The following is a 23,304-nucleotide window of genomic DNA, read 5'->3' as shown; positions in this document are numbered from 1 at the left end:
CTGAATTCAAATGTCCTCTGGGTGACTCTGGCTTGGTCCCTTACTTTCTATCTGCCGCTGTCTCTATAAAGGGGAATATGCCTATTCATATTTTGAGGATAAAACATAATATTTTTTAAAGAGCTTTGCAATTCTTAAAGCACCATATGAATGCTAGTCATTATTGGGCTTCAGAAGCAAGATAATTCATCTTGAATCTGGCAGGTGTGTTTACATATATGTAAATATTCAGTATCTCTCCCTTTTATCTCTTCCTCTTCCCCTTTCCCAAGGAATGTTCAGCCTCATAGGTGATAGATGTAGAGCTGAGAAGTCATCGAGTCTAACCCTTTCCTGATACAAGTGAAGGAGCAGACCCAGAAACGTTACCCAAGTCAGACTCATGTTCAGTGCAGGGCTTGTGCTCAGGGCTTCCTGATCCCCAAGTCAGGCTGTCTTGTCCATGGATGATTCCATTTTTATCTTTCTATCCCTAGGGCAAAGCACAGTGTCCTAGTGGAATAGGTGCTTGATTAACACTTATTGAAGGGAAATTACTTGTTTTCAGTTATGCAGCTGGTCAGAATCTCCTAGACCACTCCTAGAAGTCTAGTGGATCAGCATCTGGTGGCCTGCAGTCAGGAAGAGCTGGGTTCAAAATTGGCTTTTGACCCTTTCTAGCTATTTGATGCTGAGTTAGACCACTTAACCTCTGCTTGTCTCAGTTTGTTAAACTGTAAAATAGGTTTAGTAAAAGTCCCTGCTTTGTTGTGAGGCAATTGGGGTTGAGTGACTTGCTTGCCCAGGGTCACACAGCCAGGAAGTGTTAAGTGTCTGAGGTCACATTTGAACTCAGGTCCTCCTGACTTCAGGGCTGGTGCTATATCCTTGTAGTGAGATCTTATTTTTAAAACACTTAGCACACCTAATAGGCCTTGTATCAAAGCTCTTCCTTTTCTTTTTCCTTTCTCTTTTCCTCCTTTCTACCCTCACAGCTGCTGCTCTAGTCCAGGCCCTTGGCCTTGCCACTTGTCCCCTGGATTGTTCACTCTCTCTTGTGTTCCTTGCTCCACATCTCTTCCCCTGTGGTGTTGCATTTTCCCTTCAGCTGTTAGTGATTTTCTTCATGTCAGCGCACCCCCATTCCTCCACTCACCAACTTAGGTGGCTCCCTGTTATCTCCAACATCAAAGAGAAAGCCTTCTCACCTTCCCCATTTTGTTCTGTTTTGCCCTCCTCCCCTGCCACTGGTCTGCTTGTGGGGGGCCTGCACCATTCCCTCCGCTTCTGCCTGTGTCCCTGAGGTGTGTTTCTCACCTTCCACTTAGTGTTTCTGTCTTTTAAAACCCACTATACAAGCTTCAGTTTCCTTCTGTGAGTGGAGTTTTCAGCACTTAGCATAGAGACTGGCACATAGGAAGCTTAGCATCCTTATTATTTCCTGGGCCACTGCCCAGTATTTACCAAGTGCCTATTTAATGAAAAAATACAAAAATTGAAATGAATCTCACCTGGGTTTAAATCAGATCTGGCAGAACCCCTTCTGAGCAACAGCTCCTGAATATTGTTGTCAGATTTTCCTTTTCTTCCAGTCTTACTGAGATTTTACTATTTGTGGTAATGAGGATAGTGGGGAGGACTCTTGTCTAACTTCTAATTTAGTTATGGTGATTTCACCTAGAATTCACTGGAAGAGAGCTATCAAGAGACAGTAACTAGTTGAACCCACAAACAACTGAATAGAAAATCACTCTTCAACATATTCTGTGTTGTCCAGTTCTTGCTTGAAGAACGACCAACCCCTAATACTTTACAAACTTAGATCAGTATCTTTAGGAAGTTTTTCTTTGCGTTATACCTGAGATTTATCCTTTTGTAATTCTATATATTCCTTCTCATTTCTTCCAGATGAGACCAAACTCTTGCTTCCCTTTTCCTCATAATCTTGACACCATATTAATTAGTTCAACCTATGTCCTTGACTTCCTTGTTGCCTCATATCCTGCTACCCTCAACTTTGGATTCATATCTACAATTTTGTTGCCTTATTGACTTGGAAGTTGATTTATAAAAGTTAATATCAACTGCTAGGGAGGTTAATATTGCCATGTGGACAATCCTGTGACTAGAAAAATGAGGCAGTTGGCAATGTCTGTGGTACTAGTTCTGTTTCAGAGGATACCTAAATATCCTCTGGTGACCTATTTATTACTTCTCTATTTCTTTTCCCTGATCAGAAAAGAAGAAAAAGAATTGATTTTCATAATATCTCTTTATTTTTTTCTCTCAAGTTCTAAAATTAGCAACTAATTTAATGAAGCAGAGGAGCTAAGGGGGGAAAAATTGATTTGCTTTAGATAACATAACAGCAGATTGAGGAAGAGCAGATTGTTGAAACATGCAATTTTTGGTAACTATTAATAAACATACAAATAATAATTGCAATTATAAACCCTTTAAAAGTTTCCAAAGTAGTTTTCTTACATCATTGTTTGAGCGTTACAATAACCTATGATAGAAGTGTACTACAAGTTTTATTTCCTACTTACAGATAAGTAAAATGTAGCTTAAAAAAGTTTCTTTGTTATTAATGTCAAGAGGCAACAGGATCAAAAACCAGGTCTCACTGATCTAAGGCCTGCACTCTTTCCACTATATCACATTGCCTACAAAGGGTTAGGTGTAGCTAACTTTTTGCCACAATTAATTACAAAGTAACTTTGTAAATAATTTAAAAATATGTTAACATGTTAAATTGACATTCTTTGGAATGAATAGAAGAATCTTATCCATAGCTCTTATTTTTAGGTAGAATGTTTTATGCATTTGAATCATAACATGAATTATCATAAAGTGGGTAAATACGTTTGAAATAGTTTGTGATTTTGGTTGTTGCTTAGTATGTATTATATTAATGGAATTGAATAATTCCTCACCAAGGAATGATGCCTGTTAATAGAGAGAAGAGATACAATGAGAAGAACAAGAACAGTGACAATTTGTTTAATTACTATTTTAAGGAGTAAAAATTTTAGATCCTGTTTGTGCTTAGTTCAACTCTTTTAAAAATACATTTTAGATTTAGCTGTATATTGTAGCCATAAATTTTAATTGTCACTTTTGTAGATTAAACAGTATTGTACAATAGATAAAACAATGGATGTTAATTTCAGATTTTTTAAAAAATTTTTAGTGGTTGACCTTCTATATTGGAGAGACATTAAGAAGACTGGAGTAGTATTTGGTGCCAGTTTGTTCCTGCTACTTTCATTGACAGTATTCAGCATCGTAAGTGTGACAGCATACATTGCCTTGGCCCTGCTCTCTGTGACTATCAGCTTCAGGGTATACAAGGGAGTGATCCAAGCAATTCAGAAATCTGATGAAGGTCACCCATTCAGGTAAGATGATTGCTTTTATTCAAGGCCCTACATTTTGTAATAATATATATGGTACATTTTGAGATTTTGCTTTATATTGTATTATTAGAAATATTGATATTTCCATTGTCATAAGGGGATGGGTTTAAAAAATATTTTTTTAAATTAGACTAAAATCGATGGATTTTTATATTTTAGTAAAAGTTACAGGAAAATCAAATGAAAGTGAAAACTGCAGTTGTATAACTAAATTAAGAGCTACTTATTTCTTAAAACATTAAATTAGCATTTATTTCTGTTAGAAAAATGTTTCTTACAGCAGATGTTAGTAAGTTGATTTTTTTCTTTAAATGAAAATATCATTTTAACAGGGTTATTTTTAATTAGCAAGAGGTTAAATTTCAACATAGATCCTTAATCTAGTCTCTCCACTGATCTGCCAATTACAACTTGGCAATTATTCCCTCTTTGTCCTTACCTTGGCGTGATCATACAGTTCAAGATCCAGCATTTTCAAACTAAGTCCTAACCATTTTCCCCTTCCTATGAATACTTGTAGCATATGTATTTGTTACGGTAGCAACCTGCTAGTGGCTGCTGGATGTTATGGGAGCCACATGCCAGGGGCTGCTTGGGATCGAATTGAGACCAGCAGAATGGATCCCTTCATGTGAGAAAGATGATAATGATACAAGGAGACTGAGAGGCTGTTGCATTCTCTGATCTCTCTCCTCTTGCCTCCAGTTTGTTTCATTCCCAATGCACGAGCAACATCTATGTCAATAAAGGCTGGTTTGCAATTCATTCAGGGGTATTATGATTCACAGCTGTGGGGGCTTTTTGGAGAACCAAACTGCCTCTTCACACTTAGGTGTGGTCCTTAATAATTCCCTGTTTTTTGTTTTATGGGAACACGATTAATTTCCCCCAAAAACTTGGTCAATAAGTTTGTCCAATATTGTGAAACAGCTGTTATCTGAGTCCACATGCTGAGGAATGCAAATAGCACTATCACCTCTGGATGGTTGTAGGGTGAGATACTATAAGCAGGTATTGAATCTTGTGAGATGTCATGGAGGCAAATTTTCTGACAAATGGAAGATGACTATAGTCAGAACAGGCATTTTTCATAAGTCTCTCATCAGTCTCCTGCCTCAGCCCTGTGATATGTTGGCCCATTTAATTACCCCAACTGAAAAAGTCTTAGTAGGTCTCTTCTCCCTTTCCTTCCTTGTGGGTTACTGAAGCAACTCTCTTGGGAGGATCCTACTCACAAACAGCTCAGAAGCTGCTGCTTCTTTGCCTCTTGTGTTAATTGTGTCCCTTTTTGGGTGCCATTTGTTAGGGGAGCCACCTGCCAATGGCTGCTGGGATTCCAACGGGGACCAGCAGAATGGATCCCTTCATGTGAGAGGATGATAATGATACAAGGAGACTGAGAGGCAGTTGCACTCTCTGACCTCTCTTCTCCCTCCTCTTCCCTCTTGCCTCCAATTTATTTCATTCCCAATCCACAAGCAACATATGGGTCCATAAAGACTGATTTGCAATTCCGTCAGGATTTTATGATTCACAGCTGGGAGGGCTTTCGGAGAACCGGCCTATCCCTTCACACTTGGGCGTGGTTCTTAACATGTATTAAAATGTGTTATGTTTTTGACATTTTCTAGGCTAGAAAATTTTTTTAATATAAATGGATATTCATTTCATTTATTAGTAATGTATTTATTAAACTGTGTACTTTGAATGCTGTTAAGTTGATATTGACAAATTTTATAAATCTTTTCAGACTATAAGACTTTCTCTTTTTAAAGATTAATGATTGGGGACGCTAGGTGACGCACCAGCCCTGAAGTCGGGAGAACCTGAGTTCAAATCTGCCCTCAGACACTTAACACTTCCTAACTGTGTAACCCTGGGCAAGTCACTTAACCCCAATTGCCTCAGCCAAATTAAATAAATAAATAAATAAACAAAAGAGTAATGATTAAGCTCACTGATTTTCTAAATTACTTATGCTAATGATGAATCTTTTTTTTTTTTTTTTTTTTTTGTCCTATGTGTCTTTATATTAGATTGATTGAACAAAGGATTTTCATAAATAGACATTAATTTCCTAGGTATTTTAATGAACAGAGATGACATTTAATTACTATATAGTCAGTGGACACATCAAAAATGGTAGTTTGATGAAGCGAGAATAGTAGACTTTTAGAGTTAGGATATTATTGAAAGCTTTCAAATGAGTAACTTTTCTTTATGTTGGGAGGTGGCCAAACATGTTGCTTTGAAGTACAGAAAGTAGTAGTAAAATTACTCGAGTTTTGTTTGTTTCTTTGCTAAAAGTTTGTGTCATTTAAACCAAGCTATTTAATTGCTGAAGTACTCTAAAGTGGTAAAGTGAGAGAATGTTTGTCCTATTTTGTTCTTCTTTCTTTGAAATTGAAAAGTGAAATGACTTATTAGCTCTATTTCTTATAGTCATTTCTTCAAAATTTAACAGCTTTGACTTATGACACATATTTGAACTGTTTTATTAGGCTTAATGTATTTCCATTTGTGAAATTATTTATAAAATAATTTATTGAAATTTGTTGACAGATCTACTTGACTAAGAAGAAATAACTTGGAAATAAATGTGTTAGGAAAATAATGACTTGGTACATGAATGAAGCTAATCTAGCACATGGGATCATTAAAGATCTTTCCTAGTGATTTATATTTCATTCTTATGAATGTTGTTAAACAGGTTGTTTTCCTCTGGTTACATGTTTGTTACTAAATTAATCAACAAAATCTTTCAAACTTTGAACTTGCTGAAGTTTGCTCACTAATTGCTAGTGCATTCCTTTGGCAGGGCCTACCTGGATTCTGAAGTTGCAATATCTGAGACGCTGGTTCAGAAGTACAGCAAATCCGCACTTGGTCATGTCAACTGCACAATCAAAGAACTCAGGCGCCTCTTCCTAGTTGATGATCTAGTTGATTCTTTGAAGGTAGGTTTGTTGACTGTATACATTTCTTATTTAAGACTTGGTTTCTAGCTGGTTCTAATTCTTGTCACAGAAGGTACTAACATAGAAGATTAAGACAGTATGTTAGGTAAAGTTGACCTTTACCTTATATGAAGAGATAAGGAAGGCACTAAAATAAGTGCTTTCATTAGTAGAAGAAACTACCTTTGGTAATACAAGTCAGCAACTTCTCTGCAACTTAGTCTTGAAGAGGGGCCTAGAGCCCCAAGCAGTTCTGGGACCTCTTCCTTTATAGCTCACAGGCAGTTCTTAAGTCTTCTTGTCTCCACCTCTAGATCTCTGGCCTTTTACCCTGTTATACTCATTATGACAGTCACAAAGTCCTTTTTGTATTCTTTATCATGTCATGGAACTGATCCTTAGTTCTGTTTTTCTGGCTTCCTAGTATGGTCCTAACTTTCTAGTAAAGTACAGAGCTCATTTTTAGTCTGTTTCAAGTTGCTAATTCTTTTTTTGAGGGTGGTGGTGGTGGAGAGAATAAAAACTAATGAAGCAACTGAAAATACAAAATGGTCTCCAGATCTCTGCTTTTTGGAATGAAGATGGCAAATCTGGGGACAAAAAAGGAAGACATTAGAAGGTTCTAAGAAGCAGCATTGGAAATTTTATAAATGTGCATGGAATGCTACTGGGATTCATCAGTCCTTTCATTGATTAATATTTGGACATAATACTGAAAGAACTGAATTTTATCCTCAAATAGTTTTTAAATTGATCATTCAGTAAGACTTGTTAATATTAACGAATTTTTATTGTTATAGGGTTTGATTTGTATTTTCAGTCCTTTCAATTATGTCTGACTCTTTGTGACCCCATTTGGGGTTTTCCTGACAAAGATACTGGATAAGTTGTCACTTTTTTCTCCACTGATTTGAATACCATATCTTAGTTGAAGGGTAATAAAGATAGTCTTCTCTAAAAGAGGTTTCTCTGGGTGACTGTACATATATAGCAGATAAAAAATACATTTTGTGGAGCAGCTAGGTGGCGCAATGGATAGAGCACCATCCCTGAAGTCAGGAGGAACTGAGTTCAAATATTACCTCAGACACCTAACACTTCCTAGCTGTGTGATCCTGGGCAAGTCACTTAACACCAATTGCCTCAGCAAAAAAAAAAAAAAAATCATGCAGAAGCTTGAAAATCCATGATTTTAATAATAGGATTTGTTCACCTACCTGTCCTAAACATAATGAATTTCTAAAACTGAGGAAAAACAGCTTGTAGGCAAGTAGTATGTAGTAAATCCATTTTGTTTAATTTTAATCATCAGAACTATAGACTTTTAGAACCAAGAAAAATCTTTTAAATGTTTCTCTAATCCAGTTACATTATTCTGTAGCTGTGGAAACTGAAGTCTAGGGAAGTCAAATGCCTTTTCTCATGGTATACAGCTAGTAAAATTATTTGTGGAACCAAGATTAGAACTGCCATTCTCTCCCCCCTTCTCCCCCCTTTTACCAACAGGCTGACTTTTTACCTCTTGCTCAGGGCAAAGAACCTGTTCACCTTTTCTTTTCCTCTCTTCTTTTCCACCTCAAAGAATTGAAGCCTTAATTGCAAGAAAAATTAGATCTGTCTGTAAGGATAGGGAGACCAGGGTTCTATTTCTACTTTTGAGAATGGGCAAGTCACTTTTCTCAAACCCTCAACTGTAAAACATTTGAAAATTTTTTCTTAGAGTTGTCATGAACAAAGTGCTCTGTAATCTTAATAACAAAGTGATGAAATGATAATTGTTATTTGTGAATAGACCAGCTAGTTGATTCTTAACTTGTACCCCTCTTTTTTTCTGATTTATTTATCCTCTCTGGTAACTAGGTGTAAGAATAGTGTTTGGTCCTAGTTATGAAGCTGAGGGGCAGTGTGTTGTAGTTTATAGTGCCTCAAAGCTGAGTAAATATAAAGGGATGACTTGAAGTACAGTAGATTTTGTTTGGATAGTAACTTCCATAAGAAGAGACAAAGGCTAGTTGGAGGAATCTTTACAATCTCTTCAGTGAACTGGATATTTACTGTGAAACTGCCTTTTTTTTTTTTTTTTTTTAACACTTTAAAAAACTCAAGCCTTCTAAATATTTTTAATCCTTTTCTATTCTTGCCATACATTGGCTATCTGGAGTCAGACATGGCTACCTAAACTCCCCAAAGCATGAACTAATTCTTAGGAATTATTGAGGAGCAGTCATATGTAAGTCTTAAGAAATTTAGTTTCCTTGAGGAAGGAATTAGGTTTTCATTTTCCTCGCTTGGATATATGTACAATTTAACAATTTCAGTAAACTTTTTGAAGCTAGGTCAAAATTTGTGGTTTTGAGGCTTTGGCTCTGATATTTCTGGCAGTGTGACTTTGGGCTTCTTTACAGTTCTTTAGTTTTCTCACCTTAAAAATGAGGATATTAAAGGCACTCTGTAAACTTTTTAGAGTCCAGTACCTGTAATGCAAGCTTATTATCATTATCAGTACTGCTGCTCTAATTAGTTTAATTATTCCTCACAGAAGTTACATATTGTAATTATAGTTCTCTACCAGGTCTTTGGATCTCTCTGACTTTTTTCTGAGTAAAATAGAGGAGATATAAGGCACATAGCTATTCAGTAAACTAAGAATCAGTATATTCCTGTATAATCTGGTGATTCCATGACTACTTTTGTAGGATCATGTTAAAATATAGCTTAATAATTTGTTTTAGACTCTTTATGCCATCATCTCCTCTTTGTATGAAGTGCTTATATTTGTTACTCATTTCATTGGAATGTTTGAAAAGATAGTATAAAATATGTTCCTTGGGGGCTGGGGAGAAAAGGGAGGGGGAGTTCGCAGTATAACTTAATTTTTAAATTAATTTTTCTTTAAAAAATCCAAAATAATTTTAAAATGAGTTAACATAATAGACACTAAAATAGTCCTAAAATACTGTTAATCCACCAGAACAAAAGGGTATATGGGTTCTGGAGGGCGTTTAGGGGGAGGATTGGTGGTAATATAACTTGGACATAGAGCATATGTGAAAAGGCAATAAAGGTAAGATGAAATTGTAGATTTTAGGCCCATTACCTAATGGAGATGGTTTTATTTATCTTTATACCGTCTCAGTACCTTGTATAGAGCATTATGCATAATAAGTACAGAAATATTTGCATATATGAATGAACTCTAGTGTAGCTTTGAAATGTGGTGTGACTTTTCAAAATCTTCAGAAACAACTTTTGGAATATATCAGTCAGAAACTGGGTGACTGAACACAAATGTTGTGAAAGGTGAATTTTAGTAGAGGTATGGTGAAATAGGAAGCCAAAGAAAGTTTCTACAAAATGTGTTATTAGGTACACACCAAAATTGGGGCTTTCTGTTTGTTCTGTGTAGAGATAATTGCTAATCAGCTTTGGTTTTTTTAATGGTAGTCATCAACCTTATCAACCAAAGAAGACTGTTTTTGCATGTAACTCAAGACATTTGCTAATGGAGGACATATCTTTCTCATATAAAGATAACCTAAAGATTTTTGGGGTGAATTATGTTTATCAAGATTGTTTTCTAAGATGTTATTTATTTTTTAAAATCCCTTATGAAATCAGAATAACTAGAATGTTAAAATATTTGTTAAAAGCTGGGGAAGAGACAAAATATATACCTTGAGAGAATTCAATGCGAACATTATTTTAAATTACTGTTTTATGAAAATATAATTATAAAGAACAATTCAAGTATAGGTTTTAGAACACTTTAGAGTTTGGGCTATCTACCGTTTTTCAATTTAAAGATGAGAAAAAATGGCCATTTTTAGAGAATTTAAATAACTCACCCTGAAAAGTCATACAGCTAGGAAGGGATAGAACCAGAGCTTGATCTTCTGATTCCAAATATGTTGGTTTTTTTCCCATGCCAACATGGGATGAGGGGGAACAAGTTTAGCTCGTGTACAGAAATTGCTTCTGGGTAGATAGTTTTGATCCCTTTCTCTTTTAAGGAAAAAAATAACTTTTTTTTTTTTTGAGTACTATTGAATAAACTTGTTTTCTATTCAGTAAAAAAATTAAGCAGTTATATGTGTATTATTGCAAACTTTAAAAAGCTTAAAATAATTGTATGGGTTTTGCTTGTGAAATCAGGTAGGGATAAAATTAAATTAAGCAAGTTCTGACTCAACTTTCCTTTGTTTTCAATCAATACTTGACTTCCTATCTAGATTTTGGTAGTAGTTAGTATAAACTCTAGCCTCTAGTAGTTTTGCTTGAATTATTATTATTTAGTAAAAAAGATTAATTTTTGCAAGGACTTTTAGATGACTTTGAGAGGCAAGTATAGATTACGAAGGAGTTGGTTCATTACTGATTTGGATGTTCCAAAGAGTTTTTATAAGTTATTAAAAGTTTACTTTCCCAAGGCTAAGTACAGTGCATTGCACATAGTGTGTAATGAAATGGTTATGCAAATCAATAAAAAAAAATTCGCTTTGAAATGTAACAATTTCAGTATTCTTGGAAACAACAATTAAAATATTAGAGATGGCGTAAGTGAAATATTGTATACTTTATACTAAAACATAGTATTTTTAAGCTTAATAACCTTCTAAACTACAGAGAATTTTCAAACATCATGTTATAAGTAGATGATGATCCATATAAAATTTCTGAATAGCAATTGCTCCTGATCTATGGAATTAAACCAGTATTATACATTTACATAAAAAATCTTATGGCTATGGTTAATAACAACAAAATAAATTGGACTAAAATTGATAGTCTTATTCTTTTATAATCATACCTACTTGTCCCTATCCAGATTGAAAGTTAAATCATGAGATTGTAGATGGACTGGGTTCTATAATAATATAATAAAATATAAAAAAATATATATATGTATAATATAATATAAAATAAAAAATGATATTAAAACCATAATTATTTAAAGTGAAAAAAATTCAAATGGAGTGGTAAAGAGTCTCTTTAATATCTCAATATGAAAATTTATCTTTTCAAAGAAAGTTTATCTTGGTTTCCTGTTGCTTACATTTTGACACTCAAAAAAGGTGAAAGTGGACTTTAAAGTTTTTTTTGAACTGCCAGTTAATAGTGCTGTAAAAAAAGAAATGAATTATTTCTATTTTCTAAAAATTTTAGAAAATTTCTAAAAATCTTGGTTGGTATAAATTGAGTCTGTGTGAGTCGTAACAGAGAAAACAGTAATCAGCTCTAATCTTAAGAAAATATGATGGGTGGTTACCCACATTTATAAAGATTCTCAAGTAACAAAATGGAAGCCACCTTAACAATGTATAGTGAATTTACAGTAGAGTTAAGTTTTGGGCCCCATTTTGGAAAGATTCCTCTCACCCCCCCATCCTCCTCTGAAACCATTTCTAAATCAAAATGATTTGTTTGCAAACAATTATGGAGGAAGATGACACCCAAGGTTAATATCTTTTCACAAAACATCACAAAGTTATTGAAGAAAAAAGGTGCAATCTGAGAACTTGGTGGAAGATTGAGATCAAACCCAAGGGTATTTGTAGAGAATTCTCAAGAAGGAAAACCAGCAGACAGGGAGTGGAATTAACGTGTGAGTTTGCTTGGTTGAGTGGATTTTCAGGAGCAGCCCTGCTTCCTAACTGCTTCTGTGTCCTTGGTACATTAAGGTCTGCTGTGGGAACTATGGAACTTGTCACAAAGGTAATGATAAATAATAGAGGTAAATAGCAATAAGACCTGTGCTCAACTCCCTCTTCCAAAGTAGGGCCAGCACTTTTTCAGTAATGTAAGTGTTTGAGAGAGTTGTTTGGAGCACAGAGGCAGGGATGATTTGTCCAGGCTCAACTTGCTGGTGTATGTCATAGACAGGATTTGAACCTTATTTCTGGCTCTGAAGCCAGCTGTCTACTGTGTCTTGTTGCCTCTTGTGTATAAATAACAAAGTAAAAAGAAAAGGTTAACAAAAAATTGTAAATAATTTTATATTTACTCAAAATCCTGAAACAAAAAAAAATCCCATATTTTTATTGATCCTAGTCTAATCAGAATAAATAAGCTTATTTGTTCTTATCCATTTTGATTGTGTGTGTGTGCATATGTATTTAATACATAATTCTTAAATAAGCAAGATTGCCTTTTAGGTCACAGTAGATTTAAAACAGCAAACTAGAAAGAATATTATGTGAAAGTAATGTTACTGGCACTGCTTCATTTCACTGTGTGCATACTTTGTGTGCAATTTGTTTTTATTTCTCCCTTCCCAAAATTATCATGAGTATCCAAAGACAATTTTAACTGGGAAAACATGGGCTTTTCTAGCATAGTATTTGCTTATAAGATGAAACATTTTTTTGGAAATATAAAAATTTTCCATAAATTAGAATTGGGTCCAATATCATCTTACCAGTTTGCTTTACCACAGCATCCAGCCAGATTGTAAATACAGTGTAGTGTTTGTGATCATTTCTGTAGGAGGGATATCTTCATGAATTGTGATGTTAAATGGGATAAATCTCAAGTTCTCTGCTGCCAAGATTCTTTGATAATAGTTAAACATTTCTGATTTAATTTTTTATTGATTAGAATGTTTGTAGTGGTCATTTGGAAGATTAAAATTAAGTACTTTTGAAAGATATTTAGTGAAATATTGCTATTTTCTCCTGAATACACTTAATGTTTAACCAAATGCTGATGCTTCAGTGGATCCAGCATTTTACTGATTTATTATTCTCTCTCAAGTACAAATCTATACCATTTAGACTTTTCCATCTTATCTGGTTTTTGCCCCCATCTTTCCACAAGTTCTCCTTAGAGGAGACTAACACTTTCTAGTGTTGGAAGCCTTCTGGTATTTCATGTTTACCACTACGACCTTCAGGTGTTATATTTTTCAGGGGTTATTTATCTGTTATAATTGCTCATGCTATACTCATGGATGTCTTGAATACAGTCAAATCATTGTTGGAGATGCCCAAAAGCCACTTAAATTTTTCTCTACAAAATTGTACTCTATTTCCACAACTCCAGATTGCCAAAGGCCTTGTCAGCAGTTATGAGTTCTGTCAAACTGAAAAAAACTGAATACAATGCCAGAGACACAGTGGCTGCAGCATGCTCCAAGAGCCTCTTGACTTAACTCTGCTAGTTTGGGGCACTTAGAAATGAATAGCAGCTTTCCCAGTAGGTGATGAATTCCTTGTTCCATAATAACCTGAAGGTTACACCTGGGTTATATCTTGAAAAATGGTTGTGAAAAATCTGCTGTCTTTTTTCTTGATTACAGATGTTTGAGCTTGTACTTAATGATCATATGTGAGAGAAAACAGATGCTATATAGAACAAATTTGCTTGTGTGCTATAAAGACTAGACTTTATAGTCCTATTCATTTTCTGAACCACCTTCCTCTCCTCAACCCCCCCCCCCCAAAAAAAAAAAAGAAAGAAAGAAAGAAAGAAAACGCTGTCAATGCTTTCAAGATTGGATCAGTAGTCCTTTTTCTGTCCTTCATGTTGTATGTGGAAACCCTGGCTTTTCAGGAGGGGCTTTCAGTAATCAAGTGACATTTGAGCCTTTGAAGCTCAGCCTAGAGTGACTGATTTACATGGGCCAGGTGTGAAATCTTTGGATTCCCTTCTTATAGGTTACAGTAAAACATCGTCTATGTCTGAGTTTCCTTAGTTATCAAAGTTAACTTAATTACTATATTGAGATTAAACTCTATCGTGTGTAATGTGATTGTAAATATATCAACAGTAGCTAAAGTGAGCTCTTGTCCACTGTTAAGGATTAATTGTTTTTCCCAGTGAACTTCTGTTTGATGATAGACAAACACGGATTCGTGGCACCAAGCAAACTCACTGAAGTGCATAGTATATTTTTAGCTGTGTAGCTATTTATTGAGGGGGGAAGGGAGGAAGATGCTGACTGGACCTATGAGCAAAATCTTTTCACAGTAATTCCACAACAAATGCTAAAAACACGACACCTTTCATGTCTTGACCACTACTTGATTAAATGAGAGAGAACTGTAAGTTCTGATATTCAGGCCTGTAAGAAGTAACTAGACCTTGTTCCTGTCCTGAAACCACTTTTCAAATCCAGAATACAAAATTTTTTCTTAAACTTTATACATCTCAATTAGAGCAGAATTATCAGCTTTTTTCCAGATAACTTTGCAGATTCACAGGTTGGGGTTTGGTGTGTTGCATCTCTTCCCTCCTCCCCCCTTTTTCTACTACAAGGGTTGTTGTGATGACTGATTTTATAAACTGCAAAGCCCTAAAATAATAGAAAGAGTCCTTGTGTATGCTGACTAATAGTGCTTTAGTGTAGAAGTATGGTGAGCCACTAAATATGACCAAAACAAAACAAAACAGTGATTGGATATTTGGGAACTTTGAGTGGACCATGGAAAGCAACTGTTCATGTTGGAAATATAATAAAAATAAGACTGTTGATAAGTCTACTGCAAATGAAGTCATAAAACAGTATCCTTAAAAACATCCAGGCCAGTTTTTGAACTGTGTAGCTGTTGATCTTTTGACCTTTTCTTGACTTGCCATGGCTATTCATTTCATTGTTAAAATTGCTCTAGTTTGTAGGTATTTTGCATTAAATAGAAAAATCTCCTGCCCAGTGGTGCAAATTCTGACTCCATTGAACCTTTTAAACTATTTGACTTGTCTCTTATGTACATATCAGCTTTTTGTGATTATATCAGCTAGGTTCCCTCCATTTGTGCCAAAGGTTCTTTTTTGTGCCTTGCCCCCTTTTGTCAGTCTAGGAGTCTATGCCTTCTCAGATTGTTTTTAAAATACTTAAGATTAAAGGAAGCCAATTTTATTGTTCTGTAGTTACAAAAATATTTTAAAAAAATTTACAGATTTCAGATGATAGAATTGCTAATCTATGCAGATCATGAACTCTCTATATACCTCAAAAAAAATAACAAAAAAAATCATTTTGCTGATTGTTATATATACTTCTCCAAACTTAACTTAGATTGGTTCTTCAAGCCAGATATATTGCCCATCTCTAGTCCCATGTGTCTCTCTCTTCTCCCCCTCTCCCCCAGGTAGTTGGGGTTAAATGACTTGCCCAGAGTTACACAGCTAGGAAATGTTAAGTATCTGAGGCCAGATTTAAACTCAGGTCCTCTTGACTTCAGGGCTGGTTTTCTACCCACTGTGCCACCTAACTGCCCCTGCCATATGTCCTTGAAACTTTCTACTTTGATAGACTTGGCTAGAGTTTGACTCTGCTGGTTAGTGTTCAGGAACTCGGTTTTCTCCACAATATGATGAAGCAATTGGAGAAGGCATTTAAAATAATAAGATTGTAGTATATTTAGAGCAAAAAAACCCCATGGTGCTCATTTAGCTCAATCTTCTTGTTTTACAAATGGCATTTCTGAATTTCAGGTTCTTTTTGTATTCTAGTGGTACATGCTTCTCAGGGTTGTGTGACTCAAATGAGATAATTTATGGAAAGCATATTGCAGACTTTAAAGCATTTTATAAATGGCAGTAGTTATTGCACTATAAATGTTGGGAAAGAAGGAAGATAAGCTAAAGCTTTGGTTCTGTAATTATGGTCCAGCTTGCTTAGACTAGGTTCACCTAGCTTACCTTGCCATATCAGGCATGATGGATCAGGATTTTTACTTCCTTCAGATACAAACAAAAGTGCAATGCAAAGCCTCCAACTATCTACTTGTTGGATATTTATTTTGTAATGCATATATGTATATGAATTATCTATATACACATGCATACCTATTGTATGTTGTCTCCTCCTGTAGAATGTAAGGTTCTTGAGAACTGGTTCTTTGCATCACCATTGCCTAGAACACTGCCTGGTACATACATAGCAGGATCTTATTAAGTATTTATTGATTGTTAAATACTGTTCAATCATTAGGGAGTTTTGGGGGATCAGAAACTAAAAAATTGGTATGTAGTAATGATACCACCTGTAAATTAGTGGAGGGAAAAAGAGAGGGGGAGAGAGATTTTTAAGAGTATTAAAATTTGTTTATATGTAGTTGGAAAATATTTTAATGAAATAAAAATAAATTTAAAGTTTTAATAGGAGATATTTAACAAAATAAATAACGGTAAATAAAATATTACATTTTAAAACAAAGTCAACATGTCTTATAGGGATCTTTGTATATTGTTTAGAGGCCCTCATTCTTATTTGAATTGGGTACCATTGATCTAGGGTTGAGGATATGTGGTCTAGATGGGGCTTGTGGGATGGCATATTGATGGTGAGATAGGATCAGTAAATATTTATTACTATGTACCAGACACTGTTCTAAGCCCTGGGAATAAAAAAAGAGTCAGAGACAGTTTCTGCCCCCAAGGAGCTCATAGTTTAATGGAGGGTAGACAACATGCAACCAAACATATACAGAGCAAGCTATTGTGTACAGAGTCAATAGGAGATAATTTTTAAAAAAGGGAAAGGGAAGGCATTGGGATTAAGAGGGGTTGAGGAAGGCTCCCTATAAAAGCCAGAATTTTAGTTGGGACTTTAAAAGAAGCCCAGGGAGGTTAGTAGTTGGAAAAGGGATTGGATTCCAAGCTTGGAGGATAGCCAGAGAATACCCAGAGCTGAGAGATAGAATGTCTTTTTTGTAGAACAGCCAGAAACCTCTGCCACTAGAGTACATATCAGGGAGTAAGGGGTAAGAATAACTGATGACCCAATGGGTAAAGAATATTGAGCCTACAGTACTGAGTTCAAATCCAGCCTTGCCTATTTCCTAGCTACATCACCCTGGACAAGCCATTTAATCCTGTTTGCCTTAGTTTCCTCATCTGTAAAATGAGCTGGTAAGGAAATGGCAAACCAATCCAGTAACTTTGCCAAAACCCCAAAAGCTCAGACTTTCTGGCAGGCTCTTACAACAGTCCAGGCATGTAGTGGTGAGAGGCCTGCAGCACAGTGGTGATGTTATCAATGGAGAGAAAGAGGGCATCTCCTAGAGGGATGCACTTTGACAATATATTGGCTGGGATGAAGACTCTGGGAGGACTGGGCTTGGCAGCCTAAAGGCCTGGGAGGGTGGTGGTGCTCTGTACACTTAGCAGGAAAAATTGGAAGAGAAGGGAAGGGTTAGAGGAACAATAAAATTCTGTGTTGAACACAGTGAGTAAAAGTTGTGCACTGAACATCCAGTTCATGAGGCCATGCTGGAAGCCATAAGAGAGATGGATCAAGAACGATATATCTGAGAATCATCAGCATAAGGATGGTAATGATATCCATGGGACCCAATGAGACCACCAAGTGAGGTAGGGTGGAGGGAAAGGGGGAGCATGACAGAACTCTGAGACTTGGATTAAAGGGTAGGATCTCAAGGAAGATCAAGGGAAGGGATTGTCACATAGGTAGGAAGAGAACCAGGAAACAGTGGCCTCCCAAAGGCCTGGAGCGAAGAGAGTGTCAAGGGAGAGAATAATCAAAGTCAGAGGAGCTGTTGAAGGGACTGAGGACTGAGAAAAGGCTATTTTGGATGTGGCACCTAAAAAGCATTAGTAACTTTGTAGGAAGCGGCTTTGGTAGAATGATGATAAAGTTAGAAGCTAAATTGTCAGCAGCTAAGTAGAGAGTAAGAGAGAAAGTGGGGGCTCCTGTTGAAGCTGCTTTTAGAGAAATTTGGAGCTACAAAGGGCAAAAGAGAATTGGGATGATCGTTAGCAGACTTGGAAAGGTTTGAGTGAGAAGATCTTTTTTTCAGGATGGGGAGCCTTAAGGGATTCAGTTTTAAGTTGGCAGTAATTAGGAGATGCTAAAGAATTGTGATTTGATTGATTAGAGCTGTGGATTGGAATAATTGATCTTATTTAAGATATATAGACTGAATTAAAATAGGGAAAGACTAGAGAGTAAAGATTATTTTATTCTTTGTATTTTTATCCCTAATATGTCTTGAGACATAAGTGAAACTTAAAGATGCTTATTGATTAAGATTGGTTAAATTATTTTAGGGTGAAAATAGGGAAAATATTTCTGTGCTTGATTTCAAGTCCACAAATATTATACCATCACCAGGATAAGTTGATTACCTGAAATTTCATCTCTATGCTTATTGCTTCAGTTTTTGATACATAATGCCTTAACACCCTCAGTTGCTTTTTCTCTCTGATTGGAGGGTTGGAGAGTAATTAATTTCCTGCAAAATCTTCCTTTATAAAAAGCTCAGAACTTTCCAGATATCTCTTCATTTTACAACATATGACTATACTTGGTCTTGACTTCAGTACCATTTTTGCATATTGTCTTCCATTACTGTAAGAGTGTAAGTTCCTTGATGGCAGAGAACTGCCCTCTTATTTGTAACCTCAGCACTTAATAAAATGCCTGATATATTTAGCACTTCATAAATATTTATTGAATTCAATTGGAAATATTAACAATAATTTAGTAGCTAGTAATGACAATGCTATTTATAAAAACAACATTAATAACATTAAGTGAATTGAAGATTGAGGGTGAAGTGTGAATTTTGTCTACCAACACAAATGGATACATATGTAGTACATAATAGTCTTATTAATCCAAGAGAAGCTGAGGGTAGCCATTTTTATTGATATTATCTAGAATAAAACTGTCTAAATGTTTTATTTTGGTGTGTCTACAAACTTGGTTAAAGATAATTTCTAGATGAGTTAAAAAATAAAAGATTACCATTTAGTGCATCGGAAGAATTGTTTTAGAAAAGTTTAATTCAAGAAGGAATGAATATGGGAATTTTGCCATTCTTTTTTATACCTTTTGTTTTTGTTTTTCATTTATAGTTTGCAGTATTGATGTGGATCTTCACTTATGTTGGTGCCTTGTTCAATGGCCTAACACTACTGATATTGGGTAAGTTTATAAAATTTTGGGGGGAAATAATCACAATTATTAAAGACTGGAGAAAAGGTAAATACTGGTGTAGGAAACTTTAATTTATAAAGGTATAGTTAGCTATAGTGGGCCAATTTGGTCATAAAGGTGCCTTTACCTGACAGATTCCAAAAATTTCCTCTTTTCCCTTAATAAACCCCACCAAAAAAAGCAAATATCCTTTGGCTGAACAATAGTTCCCTCTTAGCAGAGGTCCTTGCTTCAAATTTCACAGGAGAAATAGAGGCCATTCACTCTGAGTTTACTTTTCTCTTCTATGCTACGTTTCAAAATCTTGTTATCATCCCTTTTTTCCTTTATTCCGGTCTCTGATAAAAAGTTGTTCTCCAAATTCGCTTTAGTTAGAGAAATGCTTCTTACTGAAAAGCCCAGATCTCACCCATCTTTCAAAACAAAACAAACTTGATCCTCCCATTCCCTAATGCTATCATACTATGTCTAACTAGGCCAGCCTTTCTGTCAGATTCCTAAAAAAAATTATTTTTGCTGCCTCCACTTCTTTTAAGCCTTATGCAGTTTGACCCCTAACTTTATCATTCAGTTGAAGCTGCTCTTTTTGTAAAGTACTTTGCAACTTATAAATGCTTTTTGATGCTTGCTATTATTATTACTATTATTTCCAAAGTTGGCAGTTATGTGTCACATACAAAGGGCTTTTCTCAATTCTTATCTTTATTCTCTCAAGCTTTTGAAGCTCTTGACTCCCCTCTTCTGGATGCTATCTCCTTATTGAGTTACTCAACTTGCCTGGTTATCCATGACTTCTAGTCTCTGGCACATTCATCACCCTTGACTTTAGGGAAGGTTGCCCAAGACTGTCTCAGGCCCACTTTATTTCTTGTTGTGTGTCCTCTCTTAGTGATTCCTTCAGCTTCTGGGTCTGCAGTTTTCATTATTATGCAGGTGACTTCCACAGGTGATTTTCAGGTCTGTGGACCTCTCTTGTGACTTCCATTAGTCCCACATCACCCACTGCTTTGGGTAGCTAGGTGGTATATTATTCATCTCAACTTGTACAAAGCAGACTCATTATCTTTTTCCCCGAAATCATCTCCTCCAACCATCCTTCTGGTCAGGTACCCAGGTTTGGCCCTGATTCTCCACTCCACCCTAATATGTTTGACATTGTGTCTTTCTCCTTTTCTCTTATTTCCATAGTCGCTGTCTTAGTTCAGGCCTTATCACTTCATACCTGATGGTGGAATAGCTTCTGAATTGGTCTTCCTGCCCCAAATTATTCTGTTTTTAGCTTACTTAAGTTTTATGTTTACTCATTTTTTTGTGTTGTTTCTACCCAATAGTTTATAAGCTTTCCTAAGGCAAGGGTCTGTCATCTTCACATCTACACAGTGGCTAGCACATAGTAGGTGCTTAGCAAATTATGAATAGCATATAGGTGATACAAATTATTCTTCTACCTTTTCCTTTATTCATTCCTTATGGTGGAAGGGGGGGGGGGAGGGAGACTATATCCAAGGGCTCTCATTGAAAGACCTTTCAATCCATTCATAGAGCACTGTCAAGTTATATTCAGTTAGGAAGTTTTTGTGATTCAGCTGTCACTAAGTGTTCCTGATATGGGTTTAAAATTCTGTTTCTTTTTTATTACAGCTCTGATTTCACTCTTCAGTGTTCCAGTTATTTATGAAAGGCATCAGGTGAGTTTAATGTGGAAGGCTTTATAGAATAATCTCATATAGTATGGAGTTTATGATGATGAGTTGTAGAAATAACCTTAATGAAATGATTTCTTAAGCATCTAGAATTGGACATTCATTTATCTTCAAATTCTTTAACACTGTTAATTATAGCTATCAACCATTTTACCTTGTGTTTACAGACCCAGATTGATCATTATCTAGAACTTGTGAATAAGAATGTTAAAGATGCCATGGCTAAGTAAGTATCTGTCTTGTTTTTATTTGTTTATTTGTTTATTTATTTGTTTGTTTGTTTATTTGTTTATTTATTTGAGACGGTAGCAAAAATAGCCATGTGTTGAGCACAAGGAATAATGCATGGTTTTTAGTGACAGCTTATTCCAAATTATTTGTTGCCCATACAGCTAAAACTATATTTTTCAATTATTTAAATTGTACTTTTGTATTTAAGACCATTATATTTGTAAACCCAATTTATAAGAAAAGAGTAGCTAAATGTAATATGTTTTTTTCAGTTTTAACATGTTGGAATGTTTCTAACTACTTTTATTTCAAAAAGAAGATATAGTCTATAAAATTGATATAGTCTATAAAAATCCTTATCTTTAGAATTTTATTTATTTTTTTCCCTTTCACTTGTAGAATCCAAGCAAAAATCCCTGGATTGAAATGCAAAGCTGAGTAAAAATCAGCAGTAAACACCTCTAAGAATTCATCGTTCGGGGGGAATTTTCATTTGGATTCCATGGGGAGGGTCGGGGAAGAATGGAGCCTTGACATTGCAGAGCAGTCTCACAGATCTTTATTTTTTAGCAACGCAGTGTTTGAGGAAAAAAACTTGTTTTGACTGCTATGTGTTTCATCATCTTAAGTATCGTAAGCTGCTATGTCTGGACTTCAGCCGTAATCATCTTTGTTTTTCCTTTGTGAGGCACTGGTTCTCACATAATGATCTGAGAAGGCTGTACATTGTGCTTCATTGGAGTTAGTCTTGCTGTGTTTCAGGAAGTTGTATAGCAGGTGGAACTGTCGGGAGAACCCTTTCACAGTTTGTGCCCTGTGTATGGTCTGTGTAGAATGATGCAGATTTTCTAAAATAAAATGTTTAGAAAAGATCATACCACTAAAGCAAGAAAGAGAAAACTTGCATTCTTGGTATGAGTCTAGCTGTATTGTGATTTTACTGTTTTATTAATTGCCAATATATATAAATATATATAGTGTTTCACAAAGCTTAGACCTTTCAGCTGCCCCACAGTGCTTGATATTTCAAAGTTGATGGTTCTATGAGTAGCTCTAAATCACATAAGCTAGAAAAAGAAATTATATTTCTAGAACACTACCATCCATTTTCAACATAAAATTCAATCCCATTTCCATAGAGAGTCCATCCACTTCATTGCTCAGACCTACTATAGTTAATTTCATCACACACTTTGGATCTATGAACTGAAACTAATGCTGAAAAAAAATGTTGTCTGGAAATATCAAACATTGTTATGCAAGAAATTATAAATTAAGATTTATTCAATTGTGGTTTAAGCTGTATCTGAACTAAGTCTGTGGAATGCATTGTGAAATGTAAAACCAACCAAGTATCAATAAAGCTTAGAGACTTAAAAATAATTTTGGTGTTTTGTTTTTTGTGAAACTAGCAAATTATTCAAAGGTTGTTTTTGTTTGTTTTTATTTTTGATATCCAATTGTCTAAAAACTTGGGAATTCTATCTAACATTTGCCTTCCACAAATTGAATGGAAATGTTCACTTCTTAGCTTTCAATAAAGCTTATAATCCAGCTCCTAGAAAATCAATGTCCATTATGCTTTTAGATAGTCCACAAAGGCCAGACAACATGGTAGAATAGACTGAATACAGAAGATCAATTCAGGATGGATTTGAGTGTAATTCTTGACTCTGATACAAGCAAGGCATTTGTGAATGAGTGGTCACTTTGTTCCTCACCCTCATATCTCTCCTGTGAAATGAAAGGATAATGCCCTAAGCCCTTACTTCCTGGGGTTTTGAGGGTCAAATGAGAATATGGGGAGAGTTTTGCCTCCAGTTTTTGCACCATATAGCGGTCCCTTATTAAACCTGAACCTCTCTGGGTGTTGACAATAAAAATCAACTTAAACATGTATATGTAATCAAATTTATTTGACACAACAAAAATGTTTTCAAATTGTGTTTTTCAAACATTTTAAACAATTGAAAAATAAATTCATGCGCCAGTATTTTAATTTACATTAGGATATACAGTGCAGGGTTTATACATAAAATCATACCATATAAATGCTTACAAATTATGTATTGTATTTTCCTGACACACAGACACTATTGCTCTTAAATAGTTTT

At 35.3% G+C, this 23,304-nt stretch overlaps 1 protein-coding gene across 4 annotated transcripts in view; it reads left to right on the top strand.

The window, feature by feature from the left end:
* The window catches only part of RTN4 (reticulon 4), a 64,509-nt gene extending 41,936 nt beyond the window's left edge, over nt 1-22,573 (top strand). For all 4 annotated transcript variants that reach the window (XM_031950480.1, XM_031950481.1, XM_031950482.1 and 1 more), the window contains 6 exons: nt 3,173-3,380; nt 6,217-6,355; nt 19,175-19,244; nt 20,898-20,944; nt 21,127-21,185; nt 21,590-22,573. In XM_031950480.1, the coding sequence (XP_031806340.1) occupies nt 3,173-3,380; nt 6,217-6,355; nt 19,175-19,244; nt 20,898-20,944; nt 21,127-21,185; nt 21,590-21,632 (566 nt within the window). In that variant the 3' untranslated portion in view covers nt 21,633-22,573. The remainder of the gene's footprint in view (nt 1-3,172; nt 3,381-6,216; nt 6,356-19,174; nt 19,245-20,897; nt 20,945-21,126; nt 21,186-21,589) is intronic.
* The last annotated feature ends 731 nt before the right edge of the window (nt 22,574-23,304 follow it).

Source organism: Sarcophilus harrisii, chromosome 2 (assembly GCF_902635505.1).
Source record: "Sarcophilus harrisii chromosome 2, mSarHar1.11, whole genome shotgun sequence".
NCBI lineage: Eukaryota > Metazoa > Chordata > Mammalia > Dasyuromorphia > Dasyuridae > Sarcophilus > Sarcophilus harrisii.
Note: the sequence above shows the minus strand (reverse complement) of the source record. Positions and strands in the feature narration are given on the sequence as shown.